General features: G+C 37.9%; 2 protein-coding genes across 2 annotated transcripts; one reads left to right on the top strand and one right to left on the bottom strand.

Annotated features, from left to right (window-relative positions):
• Positions 1–902: 902 nt before the first annotated feature.
• Positions 903–2,781, bottom strand: LOC113240028 (mesencephalic astrocyte-derived neurotrophic factor homolog). The gene is made up of 2 exons (XM_026477229.1): positions 2,151–2,781; positions 903–1,044 (listed from the first exon to the last, which is right to left on the bottom strand). The coding sequence occupies exon 1, from the start codon at positions 2,694–2,696 to the stop codon at positions 2,169–2,171; it is 528 nt and encodes a 175-aa protein (XP_026333014.1). The 5' UTR covers positions 2,697–2,781; the 3' UTR covers positions 903–1,044; positions 2,151–2,168.
• Positions 2,782–3,173: 392 nt separating this feature from the next.
• Positions 3,174–16,091, top strand: LOC113240027 (dynein assembly factor 5, axonemal). The gene is made up of 10 exons (XM_026477228.1): positions 3,174–3,870; positions 5,130–5,313; positions 6,589–6,809; positions 7,532–7,689; positions 8,265–8,468; positions 10,048–10,198; positions 12,689–12,853; positions 13,890–14,081; positions 15,613–15,773; positions 15,881–16,091. The coding sequence occupies exons 1-10, from the start codon at positions 3,234–3,236 to the stop codon at positions 16,088–16,090; spliced, it is 2,283 nt and encodes a 760-aa protein (XP_026333013.1). The 5' UTR covers positions 3,174–3,233; the 3' UTR covers position 16,091.
• Positions 16,092–16,657: the final 566 nt, after the last annotated feature.

Below are 16,657 nucleotides of genomic sequence, written 5' to 3'. Positions count from 1 at the left end.
TTCTTAAAACAATCACCTTCAATTCATTTGTCTTTGATGTTTGTTGATTTCTTTTGTAAATATTTTTATTCTTAGATCATCTTCCATATAGTAAATATCATAGACAACCTGTTTGTTAGGACAAAAAATGCCTTTGAAATAGGTATAACAATAAATATGATTGTCTAATGTAATTGTAAATGGACTAGTTATTACTATAGGATAATAAATATGTGTAGGTCTGCCTCAAAATTGAACTACCTATACATTTTTCATATTAGTACTATTTTTTGAAATTCCATGCAGTTTCAGCTTTACTAAAATGATAAAATTAGTGAGGTCTTTTTGATGTCATTCGGTTCAAAATAATATACAATGACACCTGTATAAATAATTAAAATAGTATTTCAATATGTCACTAATGCGACAGCGTCTGAGGTTGGGAGTAAGTTCTTTTACATGCCACCACTAGAACAACATTAAAATCCAACTTCGACTTCCTAGGTCAGTAGTTTTGTCCTATGTTGTAGTAAAACCATTTTTGGAATCCCTAATTCGAGAAAGTAATTAATTAATATTTGGTGATTTTAACAACACTATCGCTCCTACTAGCTCCTACATGTATCTATGTATGTGGAATACCTTTTTCTGACCATTGGTTATGACAAACTAGTGAAGTCATTTCACAAAAAATAAAATGAGCACCATGATATTTAGTAATAATCAGTAGATCAGGGAATTTGTTTTAATGTAATGGGAAGAATGAATAGATTTTGTAGCTGTTAATATTAGTTTTTTTTTGAGTTTATCTTTAGGAAATATATAGTGTTTAAAACAAGCTTAAAAAAACATCAGTACAGGGCTAGAGCAAACAAAAATTAAAAAAGATGAAACAATATATCATTGGAAAAATTATTTATTTACTTAAGTTACAATAATTTATTACACATACATTCACTTGACTCACTCCATCCACTTGAAATGCAATAAATTAATTGTCCGGTTGCACAGCACACTTAACCGGCCTATGGTCTATCACATGGTAAAGTTCTTATGTGAAATTATCTGAAACAAAAATGTTGGTTTAAAGTTTTTTTCTTAGTTAAGTGTACTGCTATTAAAGATGGCTTTCTATAATATTCTCATCTATCTCAAACACAATTGATTTATCAGGAACACGGTTCTTTTAAGATACCAAGTTATGGGACAAATGAGCCGTGCGCCTGGTGGTAAGCGACAAGCCTGTCCATAACAGTTGCACTGCCGCTCAGAGCTTTAAATAACAAAGATCTGAGAGGTATTGCACAACACCCATCACCGTGAATCATAAATTGACAAGTCCCATGGTATAAAAAAGTTTGAAACATGTCCATCACATTAAGGGTATGAATCATTATACTGACCCATGTTGCCATGAGACATTTCAAGTAATGCTGTACAGTAAGAAATAGAATTAACTATTTTGTTTAGATTGAATATTCTTGAACAGCAGCATATGTTGAGAAATGAAATATTAGTAAATGTTTATCTCCTAGCAATTGGTATTATATATAATACATACTCATATTTATGTGTTTGAGAATGGATAATGTTAGGATGATACAATCTTATTATTTTAAGTCTAAATAATTAACAACACTAAAACTTGTGTTTTGGAAAACATTTGTGGTCAGTAGTCTCGGTCTACCTCAGTGGAGAAAAGGGCATAAAATGTTTGTATGTTGCATTATTTGTTAGACTAGATTTCAATTTTAATATATCACAGATTTATTTTTACTGTTAATTTCATATAACAAATTTAATATGTACAGAGTCAAGCACAAATCAAGATTTAAATTCAACTCTTTAAGCTAGCACAGTCCAGTGTCAAGCTTGATTTGCTCTTAGTAACTAATTTTATGCCCATTCCCACATACCTACATAAAAAAAAGAAGTACATTAAATATGCCTAATAAGGAATATTGTACAGAATACATTTTGTGTGGCAAGTATCTGACATATTATTTAGATATTTTTAGTTACTTACAAAGACCTGCATTTGTATCAATACTATTAAACACAAGTTAGTATAACCGATAAACATTAAGAGCACATTGTGATTTTATCTAGAAGTTTCTAGCAAATTTAAATGATGAATTGATAGTGAATGTACAAAAACAATGACAACTTACCTATTGTAAACAACATTTCTACAAGTCAGATCTGCTACTGCCCATGTATTTAGGTTTTAGCTCTTCTATTCTGTTGATGAAGTCTGTCTTCTCGATGCAACCATCGCAAACTTCGTCCCAGTCGTTGAGGATCTTCTTCAGGTCACGTACTTTTAGTTTTTTCAAATCAACGTTATTCAGGTCAATCTGTTTGTCGAACCTCAAATCGCAAATTTGCGCGTCCTTTTTTCGTAGTTTTTCACATATTTTGTCCGATGGCATGGACCAGCTCAGCGGTTTGGACATCTCCCCCAGAATGCCGGTTGCTGATTCCTCCAAACCACCCAAGTAGTAACAAAATCTGTTCTCTTTGTTCTTCGTACCTTTGCAAAACTTCTTGAATTCAGACTCGATCAACTTGTGGTCCTTTTTCACATTGTCGGATAACGTGGCCGCAAATTTATCCAATGTCTTCACGCAGACTTCACATTCGCCTTCTTTCAACGCTGCCGCTACGTGCAGCAATACCGCCGCAAATAGTAAATGAAACACATTTAATTTACACATTTTGAGCAGTTTTATTCAGTGAAATGGGGTGCTAAATTTAACAGTCCGCTCAGGCTCACAACTTACGTAAATTTGGGATGAAATTGAATTTGTAGAAGGATACCGTCCATTCATGGAAAATGAAAACGTTGACAGATGTACTTGGCGAGCTGTGATTGGTGCACGTCAGTAGCCCGTTCCGTTTCGCGCAAACGCTGTCATGGAAAGTAATTTTTCTAAGTTTTATTTCACCTGATTTATTTGAAACACCGTTTACCGTTTTTATAAAATATTTTTGTTAAAGAAGTTATACCATTATCGAAAATGTGGATGGAGTCTTGAAACGATTTGTAATTTACATTTTTTTTCCTTTATTTTATCTATCCTCTAAGCTTTTTTACGATGTAGGTGTCAAAAAAAAAACTTCCAGCCAGCTGTCAGTTGCTATGGAAACATGACTTTGTTTATCAATAACAGGTCGTTTGGTGCAATTGGTCCAATTTAGTCCATAAAACGTTGCCTTTTACCTGTGAATACTACTTAAAACTGTACCTAAGAATGGCAGAAACTAAACCAAAGTTAAAGGATAATCCCAAAGCGGCGTTAGAACAATACATTATCACGTTACAGAGTGAATCGAAAATGGCCAGAAAACAGGCTCTGCAGAGCATAAACGATGAGATATTCGAGAACCCAACTAATGACGATTGCGACCTCACTATGATTTTTCCTGAAGTCTACCCTTATGTACTAAAAAGCTTCTCTGACTCTGCGGAGGCATGTAGAGAGTGCGCCGCCAAAATTATAATGAATTTCATCGGCAAGTTGCCCCTGAATGACTACTACCTCACCTATATACTGCCTGTCATAGTCCGACGTATTGGTTGTCCAGAGATCATCGAAGATTCCGAGGAGATTCGTTTGAAACTGATTGAATTAGTCCACTTAATATTAAAGAAATATAAAGTGCCCCACCTCCTTAGTCCATTTATAAATGATTTCACTAACATTCTAACGAAAACGGTAACTGATCCGTATCCTAAAGTAAAGCTGGAAGCTTGTGAATGCGTTATAGCTCTGACTAAAATTGTGCCAAGAGAGTTTCAGTTCCAATCAGAGAGCTATGTGAAACCGGTGCTGTCGAACTATGCTCACCAACATTTTAGAGTTAGAGTTGCGTCTATTAAAACTATGGGTAAGATAATCGGTCATACAGATATTGTATTTCATAAGTTCCTATCAGGGTTTTTGCTGATGCAGTTTTTTTACACATCAGTGGATGCAGATGCTGATATTATGTATTTAAACAAAAATGTCCATCCTTACTGAATCTGTCTACATGAAAAAGCTTTCAGCTCCAGCATGCCTTTTAAGTCATGTCACAATTCGAGCATATGCAATGAATTTCAGCATCAATGAATGCGGATGTAAATATTTTGATTTATGCTGATTGTCCGTGGATGCGGAAGCATTTATTCTCAACATCCCTGGTTCCATATAGCAAGTCACACAGAACTAAATTTTTTTAGTTTATTTCTTTATTATTCGTTAATTATTATTAATGATTAATGAAAAATAAATAAATAAATAAAATAATATTATTAATGTTAATTTTTGTCTATCTCTGTATACAATTAAAATTTTACTTTGGCACACTACGTATCCTGCTCTGATTTGCTGGCCTATATTTCAAAGGTTGTCTGGAAGAGATCACTCTTAGCGATAAGGCCGCCTTTGCGCACAATAGTTTTGAGCTGTCTATGTACTGTTTTTGTTCTTGTTGTGTGAGCAGTAAAGTATCTATCTATCTTTTTGTTAGTTGTCAGTAGGCAGGTATCTAATAACCACCAAGTATAATTAAGTCAATTTAGGAGTCCTGTTTTATAGCAACATTCAACTTAAAAAGAAATAACACTGCTCAATATTATACATACTTAACTTTCGCAAATTTTTTTCCGAGTTCTTTCGTTTTAGCGATTGCTACACATTGGAAATAAAACGTTTTCCAGATCTAAATAGCGTATATTTGTTTTTGTGGTGGCACTTCACATGGCTATTTGTATTTGCGAATTTGATATATTTGGCAAACATCAGTATGTGTAGCATGTGTATTAGCATAAGTATTCGACAAATACAGCAACCAAACTCGCGTTACCGCGCGCTGGTCGGTTTCTCGAGCAAACCGTCCACACTATGGTATTCATTAATTTAACTTCTTTTGGCATGTGTGACATGTGGTCATTTTTGTCAGTACCTATCTGTATGTTTGTCTGTAGGTACGTCAAATATTTTTCCCAAGTACATCAAACACCATAGCGAATACAAGTAGCCATGTGAAGTGTCGCCATTAGGTCAGCCTGTAAAGTCCGAAACGTTGGCTAATTAGAATAAACAAATAAACACGATTTTGATTCGGATAAAATAGTTTAATTTTAAATATTTCTAAATTTCCAGGCGCAATAGTCATGGCAGGCGATTACAAATGCTTAGAGAAGTCTATCACGCCAATGGCCGAAAAACTGTTCGACGAAAACGCACACGTTCGCATGCAGGTGACTGTCGAAGTTGGCAACTGGATGCTTAACTATCGTGATCGATACTCTTTCTGGCATCGCATGATTCCTCTATTGCTTACCAGGTACATTTCCAACCATTCTCGTATAATGCCTAGAATTATTGATTTTATTGGATATTGCTACGAAATGCGTGCTTTTCATGCTGTCGCCATTTCTGAGGTCCCTGTTTCGATCCCCGATCGGGTCAATAGAGAAACTAACTTTCGTAGATAGTCTGGGTTTGGATTTTTTTTATATAATACCAAGTGAAGAGACGAACAAGTCGTGTGACTGGTGGTAAGTTACACGCCTGTCCATAACAGTTGCAGTGCCACTCAAGAGCTTTAAATCGCAAAGATATATGAGGGTGGCTGCCACTGAGCCTGTCATTTTGAGACAAGTTGACAAGTCTCACGTGCCTATAATTTCACCAGCACCCTCAAAACCGGAGCTTAGTAATGCTGACATTTCTGCTTGGCGGCAGAAAGAGGTAAGGTGGCAGTACTTCTCTGGGCGAACTCTTTCACAAGGAGCTCTACTGCTACTTTTCGGTTCGATCCACGGTCGGGTCATGTGAAAACTAACTTTTGTATATGATCTTGGGTCTGGATGATTGTGATACCGTTGTTGTTTCCGATTTTCATAACACAAGTGCTTTAGTTACTTTGGGATCAAAGCAACGTATGTGATGTCTAATATTTATATTTATTTTGACTACTTCTGGCACACTTGTTAGGCCTCATAAAGACTTTTGTTCCTTACCACTTAGGACGGTATGTCATGAATAGTTTTGTAAAAGCTGTAGTACCATTTCAAAATTTGTCAATGCCAATTGAGATACCTTCACAATTTTTAGACAATCTTATAAGACCTATATTATAGGATTCTGTAAATATAACGGTCAGGGTAGCTGATCTTGCTGACCTTGAGTCCACGGAAGGAAACTACGTACCATTATTTTTTTATTTACGTCTGGCGTATCTTGGACCACAATCGGCGAGGTATCTTACGGTAATTGACAAGTCCTTTCACAACGCTGGCAAGCATTATAGTACAGGTACGACAAGAAAAAGAAGAAGCTGACCTATTTCCAATTTCCACACTAGACCACCAACTTGTTCAAAGAAGAATATCCAGATGTCTATTCAAGCTGAAGAAATTTGACTATATTCTATTTTTACTTTTCAATGAGATCCTATGTAACAGTCTGTTGGGTACTACCATGTTGTCTAATTCTGCCGTTGTGATGTGATGATGCATGCATGTGCATTATGATAAAAAATCAAAGCATTAGCTTATAAGATATTTGTAACGAACGGCTTTCGTTTACCTAATATTCCAATATCAAAATTTTGTAGCTTAAGTGACGTAATGGATGATATCAGAGAAACAGCAACAAAACTTTGGAACGACGTTGGTTTGCAATATATGGAGGAGAACGAAGAAGATCTCAAAAAGAAAACCGACTTCCTCAAGGATCATCCTTCACACTACCCTCCTGACTTGAAACGACCGAATCTTGGATGTCGGACCCTAGTTCAGACTAATATTGGAAAAATCGCTCCAGCTATATGGCGAGGTAATATTTTTTAACCGACTTTAAAACAAGGAGCAGGTTCTCAATTCGACTTGTATTTTTTTGGTGTGGATGTTACGCGTTTACTTCGAGTTTTGTGAACAGATTTTGATGATTTTTTTGTTGGAAAGGGGGTACTTCAGTAGAAGTCCCATTGAAATGAAGAAAATATTAAACTTCTAGGTGTGGTTAATTCGGAGGATGAACTCGGTTTATTGCATTTCTTTACACTTTCCCCTTTCTGTTACAGATGACAGATGTAATTTTTCAGGTCGCTTTTTTAGTAAACAAAGTTATAATTATTTAAATACAAATACAAAAATTCTTTACTGCCACAATGACACTTTTTTGGACATAAATAATATATTAAGCCAAAAAATAAACGGTATGTCAAACGTATCAGAAAGCAAAAGGTGGTGTCTCAGCTTGTGCTGCCTGGAACCTCTGTTGTCGTAGATAGCTCTGTTTTTCAGCCATTTCCTTGTCCTTAGGATCTTAGGCGGACTTAAATGCAACGTAGTCTTAAAACAATTATAATATTTGAAAAACTATATGCAATATTTATCATTAATGATAGGGGAAGATAAATTGAATTTTATTTTTTCTTGTCATCTCTTGTAATAGACATTAATCTTGTCGTTAGTATTGGATAGGATCACGTTCCCGTATTGGCTTATCTAGCTATAAAGAGTGGCTGGGCAAGATTACAATGATTCTTTGTTCAGAGATGGAGGGTTGGCAAGCTGACACACGTCTTCGTGTATCTCAACTACTATGTTGGCTTCTTCTTAATGGTGAAGACGGATGTACACAGCATGCGCCTACCATAGTGCGAGCGCTACATCGCGGCGCCGCCGATGATGACGCACGTGTCGTTGTTGAGGTAATTTACTGGGAATAGAATAATCTTATGTATACCCGTGTAATACCTATGTATTAAGTGACGTTATAACTCTCAAGGTAAGTACTTATCGTCTGTCTTTTTTGAAGACGGAGTAAAATGACGGTTCATTATACAAGTGTTGCCCGCTTGCGAGCAGCTAGTGATTGCAGTCGATAAATATTCTATCGACTATCGACTGAATTTTCGTCACGCTTATACATTTATATAATATAAATGATACAGGGTGGAAGTGACAGGTTGCCGACAACCAAAACAGTGGATTCAGGCCATCATTCATATTTGAAAATCACAGGAAATTTTTCCCGGAAACGCAAGCTGAATATTTTCTGTTTTGAAATTATTATTTCGTTACGCAATGTATTACTAACAGCGCGATCGTATCAATCGATCGTATCGCGGCTACACGGCGTAGCGAGGAAGGCGGCGGGGCGGCGGCAATCAAAACAATTTACTACCATCTGACACTTATCTTAAATTTACAAAGCTACTTAAGGCCGCTGAGAGGACACACCACTTGTCGGAAACACAATGTTTAATGTTTTTTTTAATGCCAGATAAAACGGGCAGCAGAATTGTTGGGCTACTTCATTATACCGCACACATGGTGGCCCTTGCTAGAAGCTGAATTGGACTCGTGGAGTGCGCTTTTGGTGCTTGCCAACGTTATCAAGGGTTCCCAAGCCCATCTGGTGCAGGAGTTGGCAATGGGAGAGATCTGTAAGCAGCTGTCTGACCCTGACATGTGTCGGGTTAGAAAGGTGAGTGGATATTGTTTTTCTTTTTGGAGAAGGCTTTCGAATTCTACGTTTTTTCTGACCAATATTGAGCCACGTATTTGTGTTCGTTCTTATCATTTCGTAGGGAGTTATATTAGTTCATCATTATATTCAGCCCATTATAATCTCTTCAGGGAAAAGGTTTAGGCTAGGCCATAGTCTGACACGCTGGCTGACTGCGAGTTGGGGAGTTTACACGTTTGCCAAGGGTTGTGAATCGTCTTCGATGGTTCTAAGTTATAAAAAGATATAAGTTATCGTGAGATACAGCAGTGAGACGTGTAATGAGTCATGTTGATGATGAATATTATTTATTACCCTACGCAAAAAGAGTATAAGCAATGGTCGGAAAAAGGTGTTCCACATTTAGATACATGTATAGATATAGCTACAAGGAGCGACATAGAGGTGTTAAAACCACCAAATATTAATTACTTAATTTATTTTTCGAATTATTAGGGATTCCAGAAATGGTTTTACTACAAAGCTACTGACCTAGGGAGTCGAAGTTGGATTTTAAAGGAATTCAAATTTTTTTTTATGATACTAAGTGAAGGTACGAACAAGTCGTGCACCTGATGGTAAACGACACACCTGTCCATAACAGTTGCGGTGCCACTCAGAGTTTTAAATCGCAAAGATCTGAGGTGCACTGTCTCTTCGCCCAATACCCTGAGACATAAGTAGAAAAGTCCCAGTGCCTGTAATTTCACCAGCACCCTTAACCTTCAAAACCGGAATGCAGTATGCTCACATTACTGCTTGGCGGTAGAAATAGGTAAGGTGGCAGTACTTTCCTGGATGAGCTTTTCACTATGTAAAATGTGCCATGTAAAAGAATGCAGTAGATGCCTGACATTTTACCAAAGCAGAGAATAACAAAGAAAAGGGAATGGTCACTCTCCGTCTTTAGCTCCGCATATTCACGGTCACATTGACGGAACGGCAAATAGTCGACCGGTTGTTAGCGAATGCCTCGCTGATAGCTGTGCTGTTCCGTCAATTTGCGGGACGTGGTGTGGTGTCTAAAACTACGGAGGGGCGGAGAGTGACCATTGTTACTTTTTTATTCTCTGCTTTGGTAATTCGAAACAGCAATTAATTAATATTTTGTGGTTTTAACAACTCTATGTAGCTCCTTATAGCTATACATGTATCTATATACGTACAACCGACCATTGGTTCTAAGTTTGAAGTCTGCGTATCTGTGTTTTCGCATACTGATGAATTGACATAAATCGGTTTTTTTTGTATATGAAGTTTAATTAATCGAGATGGTTATTAGGTATATTTGATAAACTTTCCCAGTTAATGTGGATGGTCTTAGACATAACTTTAATGTTTATTACAGGAAATGAAACTAGTTTTTCGGTTCTAAATCGCGTATAAGTATTTGTTTTTTCAAACAAACCAAACGTGGTCACTGGTGGTTGTGGTACCGTCGTTGTTTCCAATTTCCATAACACAATTGCTTTATTTACTTACTTTAGGATCTAAGCAACGTATGTAATGTTGTCTAATACTTATTAATTAAATAAAAAATTAACTATTTTTTTTGTAGGCAAAATATCAAAGGCACATGATGGAAGTGGCGGAAGCATTGTTAGACCTATGCCGCGAGGGCATACAACCGGTCGCAGAGGAGATGTTCATCATCTGTTTCACCGTTTACGCCATGCCTGTTGACGAAAAAATACAATTTTATGCTTACTGTAAGTACTTTTTATCTAGACTGTGAATAATAGTCTCGTTACCCCGAAGAATGATTTTTTAGCTGGTCTGGGTGCTCTGATAGTTATTATCGCCTTAGAGTGAAAACCTCCCATACGCGTTTTCACATAGATTTTTGTTAAAGAAAAACTTATAAACTACTTGCTCAAAAATATTATTAAAATAATATAGTATCTGAAAGAAGTATAATTTAACTAATTAAAAGGCTAAACTACAAAATTTTATTGCGTTTACAACATTTTACACCACATTTCATCTTCGTACTGAAAAATTACATAGAAATAACGAGGTATTCACACTAAGACGAGGCCTTATAAACATCCTTACTGTGGTACCATAGTATAGGATCAAGGTCAAGAGTATGTCAAGCTTGAAACTTTAAATTCTGTATGTCGTTTATGTTAAGAACGGTCCAAGTGTCGAGCTTGTGTGCTCTGAACTGTACAAGTAATTAACATTTGTATGATATCAAATGACGAGATGAACAAGTAGTGGACCTGGTGGCAAGTAACCACGCCTATCCATAACTCAGCTACACACCAAGCACTGCCACTGCGTCCGTCACCCTGAGACATAAAGTTGGCAAGTCCTATGTCCCTGTAATTTCATCGCCTTTAGGGTGCGTACAGATCTGGCGAATGCGCCGCAAATACGCCTGTTTGCGAAAGGCTTGCGAGCTTTACACGTGCATTACGTAGTGCGATCTATTGTTATTATTATTACACCAAGTGACAGGGCGAACAAGTCGTGCGCCTGGTGCAAAGCGACACGCCTGTCCATAGCTATTGCTGTAGTTGCGATTCACGTAAGTTCAAGCTATCAAAATATCGTTGAAGTTACGTAGTTGTTAGATGGAAGTCCTGTCCAAAATGGGTATTCACGTATCACTTGAACGAACGTTGATATGAGTAGAATCGAAATGTAACGACTAATGAACGAAATCTTGGATTGTGAAATTTGACATTTAGTCGTCGAAAGTCTATTGAAAGAACTATCAAAATTTTAGCAGAATACGTACTCGACTCGTCGTTTAGAGTCGATTTAAGTTCGATACATATACCAGAATATACTTTAACGACATTTGGATCGAACGACTTTAAAATTGGACTCGTTGACGTTCACTGTCACAGTCGAATACGAAAAAGCAGTTCAACGACTAAATCGCTACGATATCGTAACGGTTTGATTACGTGAATCACCCCCAATACCACTCAAGCTTTAAATCGCAAAGTTTTGAGGGACACTGCCACTGTCGCTGTCGCCCTAAGACCTAAGTCGACAAGTCTTCCAAACCGAAACACAGTAATGCTCACATTACTGCTTGGCGGTAGAAATAGGTAATGCAGCACGTGTTCAATGCGCGTGCGTTCGCGGCGCATTCGCCAGATCTGTACGCACCCTTACCCTTTAACTTTTAGTCTTTAAAAGGAACGCTGCAATGTTCACAGTACCTATTGCTTAGCACAAGTCACACAACAGTCAGTACACAAGTCAATCTCCCGCCAAACTGGAAACAGTTTGTTGGCAAGCACGCTCTTACACAATGAAAGTTATACTTATAACTAGCAGTGAGAAGGTACTTCTCATGTAGGTCAAACTTACTTATTTAACAAAACAACAATAACAATTACAATAATATATAAGAAATGCAGTTCTCAAATCAGAATTTGATTCAGTAGCGCCTTTTTTATTTTAACTTTTATAATTTGCTTACTAATTGTAAGACTTTTTCTCACTTTTTCTTAACCCCATATATTATATATACGAGATACTACATATTTATTTAGCCTCCGCCCATGGTAATTCATAGCCTTAGGTTGTAGGTACGAACTTATTTTCACGAGCCCTTTTGGTCTTATATTTATTGGAAACTGATATTTTAAATTAATTACTGCAATAATTATCTAATGCAATTTGGTATTTCGATTTCAAGTGAACCGGCGGTCTTTTAAGAAAATAATATATTTTATTATAAAACCTTGACGAGCTCTTTCACAAGTTTGTGACCGGTTCTACCTGGCCTCGTCTCCTGGTGTGACCTCTTCCATGAATTCATACGTTATTTTTATTAGGGCAATGCACACAAATTCAACTAAATAAAGATATCTTAAGAATCATTCAATCATACAAGACAAAGGCATACTTCCGTCTTGCATATCACGCTTAACATCGTGTGACATTGCTACTAAGTGTAACGTTACTTATATATAAATAAGACTAGTGAAATTTGTACCTTTTTCTTGCTTTTGTTCCTACTAGTTTCGACCTGGTCAAGGTTGCGCAAATCCGCTGGATTCGAGGAGCGCAAAACCGTTAATCATGGTGATCTTTGGGTTAGGAATACGTCCAGCAGTAGACGTCTTTAGGTTAAAAAGATGATGATGGTCCTTTCGCCCAAATCCTTTTGCTTTCAAAACCAAAATATGCCATGCCAATTATTCATCTGAAAGTAGTTTATTCCATGATTTCAGCGAATCTGGATAAGCTACGTTACCATGAAAAGACGGGGAAGTCTACCACCAGTCTGTATGAGAAATACATTCGGCGCATATTAGCTGATATTACCAGCGATGCTCTCACCTGGACATTGCTCACCCCGGACCTATGTCTGCTTGAGTGTGTGCTGTTACATTCAGGTGAACTGCACTTACGTAAAATATCAGGGGTTGGGAAAACTGGGATCGCGTTAGTAATTTGCACACACAACGTTGAACTCCGTAATTTTTGTTGTTACGCGTAAATACCTCAATTGACTGGTTTGATATTATTTTGGTAAGGGAGTCACCAAACTTATCGACGCGGAATCGGCTTATCGCATTATGCCGATTCACCGTTGACGTGGCCGTTCGGTTGTCGTCGCAGCCGTTCGAGCGTAGACGTGGTCGTTTTGACGCGGCCGTACGGGCTTCGGCACCGCTGTTCAGCTATTGTCTCGGATCGAGGGGTACGAAATGTGGTCTTTGCAGCTTCGAAGTCGTTCGGGCGTCGACGCGGTTATTTGGGCGATGCAACCATTGATGCAACCGTTTGGGCGTCCTCGTGGCCCTTCGTCACATAGACACCCAGATGCGTACGCACGTAATCTTAAATTCGCCAGAAATTCGTCGACCCGTGTCGTATGAATCGATGCGAAACACACAATGTCGTTTTCGCTCTTATGTTCATGGACATAAAGCTTTTCCTGGTTGGTTTAATGCGAGTCCCTGTCGATAAGTGTGGTGACTGTCTAACTTCAAGCGCCAAATCAAATTAGCTGTTCTTATTTTTAATGCCTTTGATTATGAACTATATTTCTTCTGTCTTGCTCTCTCTATCTCATTATTTGATTTTATATTCGGGACTTAATTTTGTATAAAGCATTTTATTTGCCTCTACGTTTCGGACATATTGCAACGTTCACGGTCTCGAAGGGTCACCGTAAGAACCTTTGTGCACAAATAAATAATGAACACCAAGCGGGTGGATAGAAAAACTCGCACAGCTAGAAGATGTTGACACCTGCCTCTTCAGTCTCTTCGAGACCGTGGACGTTGAAATGCGTGCGTAACGTCGAGGTAATAAATATATGTTTTTATACATGATTAACTCCCGAATTACAATCAAATAATGTGTTACAATCTCTCTATTTTTTCTTTCACAGTAAGTTAATACTCCTTCAATGATTTATTCTAGGATACGCAATGGGAGCTCAATTGCACCTTATTGCACCACTCCTCAAAGAATGCTTGGGCACCCCTAAAGTGGACCCTGAGGTCAAGCTGAAGATCTTCACAGTACTGTCTACTGTACTTGCTGAACGGCGAAGCAATTTTTCGAAGTGCGATACTGATAAGTTGGAGGCGTTTTTGAAGATTGTTATTGAAGGTAGTATGTCTGTAAAATACCTCGACTTTTTTTTGTGCTGTCCTCTTGACTGGCGCAAGTTGGCCAACATTACCCAAAAGTCCAATAATTGTTTGTTGCGGTAATTCATATTTCATGTTTTGCATAAGGGGACCCTTTAGCGTAATTCATATCTGCTATGCATAAGGGGACAATTTAGATTAATTCATGTTTCATGCTTTGCGTGAGGGGATACTTTAGCTTAATTCATATTTCATGCTTTGCATAACGGGACACTTTAGCTTAATTCACATTTCACGCTTTGCATAAGGGGACACTTTAGCTTAATACATATTTCATGCTTTGCATACGGGGATACTTTAGCTTTGTTTTGCTCAGATAGTAGTGAACAACTATACTAGACGCAAACTAGGATGATCCCTGTGACACTTCATTTGACGCTTGTCATAGAGATGAGGTAAAGTCGATAGATTGTTAGTGTATGTGATTTTTGAAGCGAAAGTTCTCTCTTATAGGTTTATTTTTCTGACGTATGTACAATGTATAAATGACATCGTTCAGAAACAAAACACACAATTATAATTCAAATGCAATATAAATATAGATATTGTAGAAAATTTCAAAAAACTTTTGTCATATCATTAATTATAAGTTTCAAAAATTAATAACCCTGACATGTTAATTCCTTATCTATGATTAAAATTCATACTTTAAGAATAAATACCAGTATTACATATTTATTAATTAAATTATCGAAATCTTCGATATACCTGTAGCTGTAGCGTAATAAAGTAACCTTTGCACCATTTAAAAAATTAATTATAAAATTTTGAAAAAAAAAATGTTTTTTCTCTCATTTCTCACAAATAAACATTTATTTGGTATTATTTTTACATTCATTTAATGTATTTACTTAAACAAAGGCTATTTATTAAAATAAAAGCGAGTATTTTAAGTATCATGTCAGTTGTATGCTTTTAGCTTCGATATAGGTAAAGCACAGTAACATGTCTCATGTTTAGTTTCGAAGAGATAAAAGCTAAGAACATTCCGACATCATTGATGCCAGGGTGACATAAAACGCGAGATCTCTCCCGCGAGCATATCGAGCAGTATCGCGCGCTTTACGTCACTCTCGCGCAAGACGCGCCCTGTCGTACTAGTTCTATTGGCATTGTAACACCACGCCAGCGTCACGTTCGTCCCTTCCTCTAAACTGTAAGATGTGCAATGGTCTTCCACCTGAAGTATTTCCTTTGATTATGACATGGGTTTCATCAAAAAGCGAGTCAAGAGGGCTCTGGAAGGCTGACGTCGCATAGGTCGTTTTTTTTGGTGTTGTAGATATCCATGGGCGACGATGACCACCTTCCATAAATCCCATTAAAAAAAAAAGAAAATGTCTAGTTTAGCTTCGATGTGGTAAAGGGCAGGAACATGCTTTCTCGAATTTGGTTTCGATGAGGTCGGGTGTAATAATTAGAATCACGGAACATTTTTTCAACTAGGTGTAGGAATGATGACTGCTCAAGTAAACAAACCAATTTTGCAGAAGTAATAATGCCGAACCTGATCTGGTCCCCGGGCCGCACTGCCGAAGCGATTCGCACCGCGGCCGTGGCCTGCCTCTGCGCAGCGCTGCAAGACAACCCCGATAGCGAACAGAAAATGAAAATGATCGATTGTGGTGGGGACGGTGATAAGAACGACAAGGTAATAAGATCCATCTACGAATAGGCGTGACGTCAGTACGCTGTGGGATGGCATGTTGAAAAATCCGTGCAATACGCCAGTTAAATTATTTATACTTTGTATTTCAGGAAGTGAATCTTTTCCCTACAAAGGAATCCTTGGAACCGTTGCTAGAGCAGGTGGTGCCTTTGGTGGTAGCTTTGGTTGACGACAACTCTACTCTGACGCGTCAGCATACGTTGCGCTGTATATGCAGTCTCGCTTTGCTTGCTCGTCAGCGCGGCTGTTTCACCACTGACATACTGCATAAAATATACTTTGGTGAGCCAAGAAACTGATTCTGTTTATCTAAAGCACTGACTCTGTCCACTGTCTATCTAGGATACTGACTATGAGTCCCACCACTGTCCATCTAGAGCACTGGGACTTAATTTCCAGCATAATTGACTCTGTGAATTTAGAGGTCCAGCGCTGTCGACTTAGAGGACTGGCTTTGGTGAATAAGGAACTGACATTACCTATATAGGGGCCCGACTTTGTCGCTCTACTGGCCTGACTCTATCTCTAACATATTGGCTCAGTCAGTTTAGGGGTTCAGTGCTGTATATCCTTCATTGAATATGGGACCGACATCATCTATACCCGTGTTCGGCTCTGCCGATCTAGAGGACTGGCTTAGTGTCTCCAACATATTGACTCTGTCAATTTAGATACCCAGTGCTGTTGAATTAGTGGACGGGCTTTGTTTAATATGGGACGACATTATCTATCTAGGGACCCGACTTTACCGATCTAGAGGACTAGCTTTGTCTCTCTAACATATTGATTCTGTGCATGTAGGGGCCCAGCGCTTTCGATGGAGAATCGGTTTTATCGAATACGAGTCGGGCTCGGCCTGCGGCGCG

The sequence above is a fragment of the Hyposmocoma kahamanoa genome, unplaced genomic scaffold, assembly GCF_003589595.1.
Source record: "Hyposmocoma kahamanoa isolate Upper Pololo Valley unplaced genomic scaffold, ASM358959v1 119, whole genome shotgun sequence".
In the NCBI taxonomy this organism is placed as follows: Eukaryota; Metazoa; Arthropoda; class Insecta; order Lepidoptera; family Cosmopterigidae; genus Hyposmocoma; species Hyposmocoma kahamanoa.
Note: the sequence above shows the minus strand (reverse complement) of the source record. Positions and strands in the feature narration are given on the sequence as shown.

Excerpts from the sequence above, each read along its gene's own strand:
- LOC113240028 (XM_026477229.1), bottom strand. The coding sequence starts at position 2,696 with ATGTGTAAATTAAATGTGTTTCATTTACTATTTGCGGCGGTATTGCTG.
- LOC113240027 (XM_026477228.1), top strand. The coding sequence starts at position 3,234 with ATGGCAGAAACTAAACCAAAGTTAAAGGATAATCCCAAAGCGGCGTTA. Across the intron at positions 10,199-12,688 it reads AATACAATTTTATGCTTACT|CGAATCTGGATAAGCTACGT; the intron begins GTAAGTACTTTT and ends CCATGATTTCAG. Across the intron at positions 14,082-15,612 it reads TTTGAAGATTGTTATTGAAG|AAGTAATAATGCCGAACCTG; the intron begins GTAGTATGTCTG and ends CCAATTTTGCAG.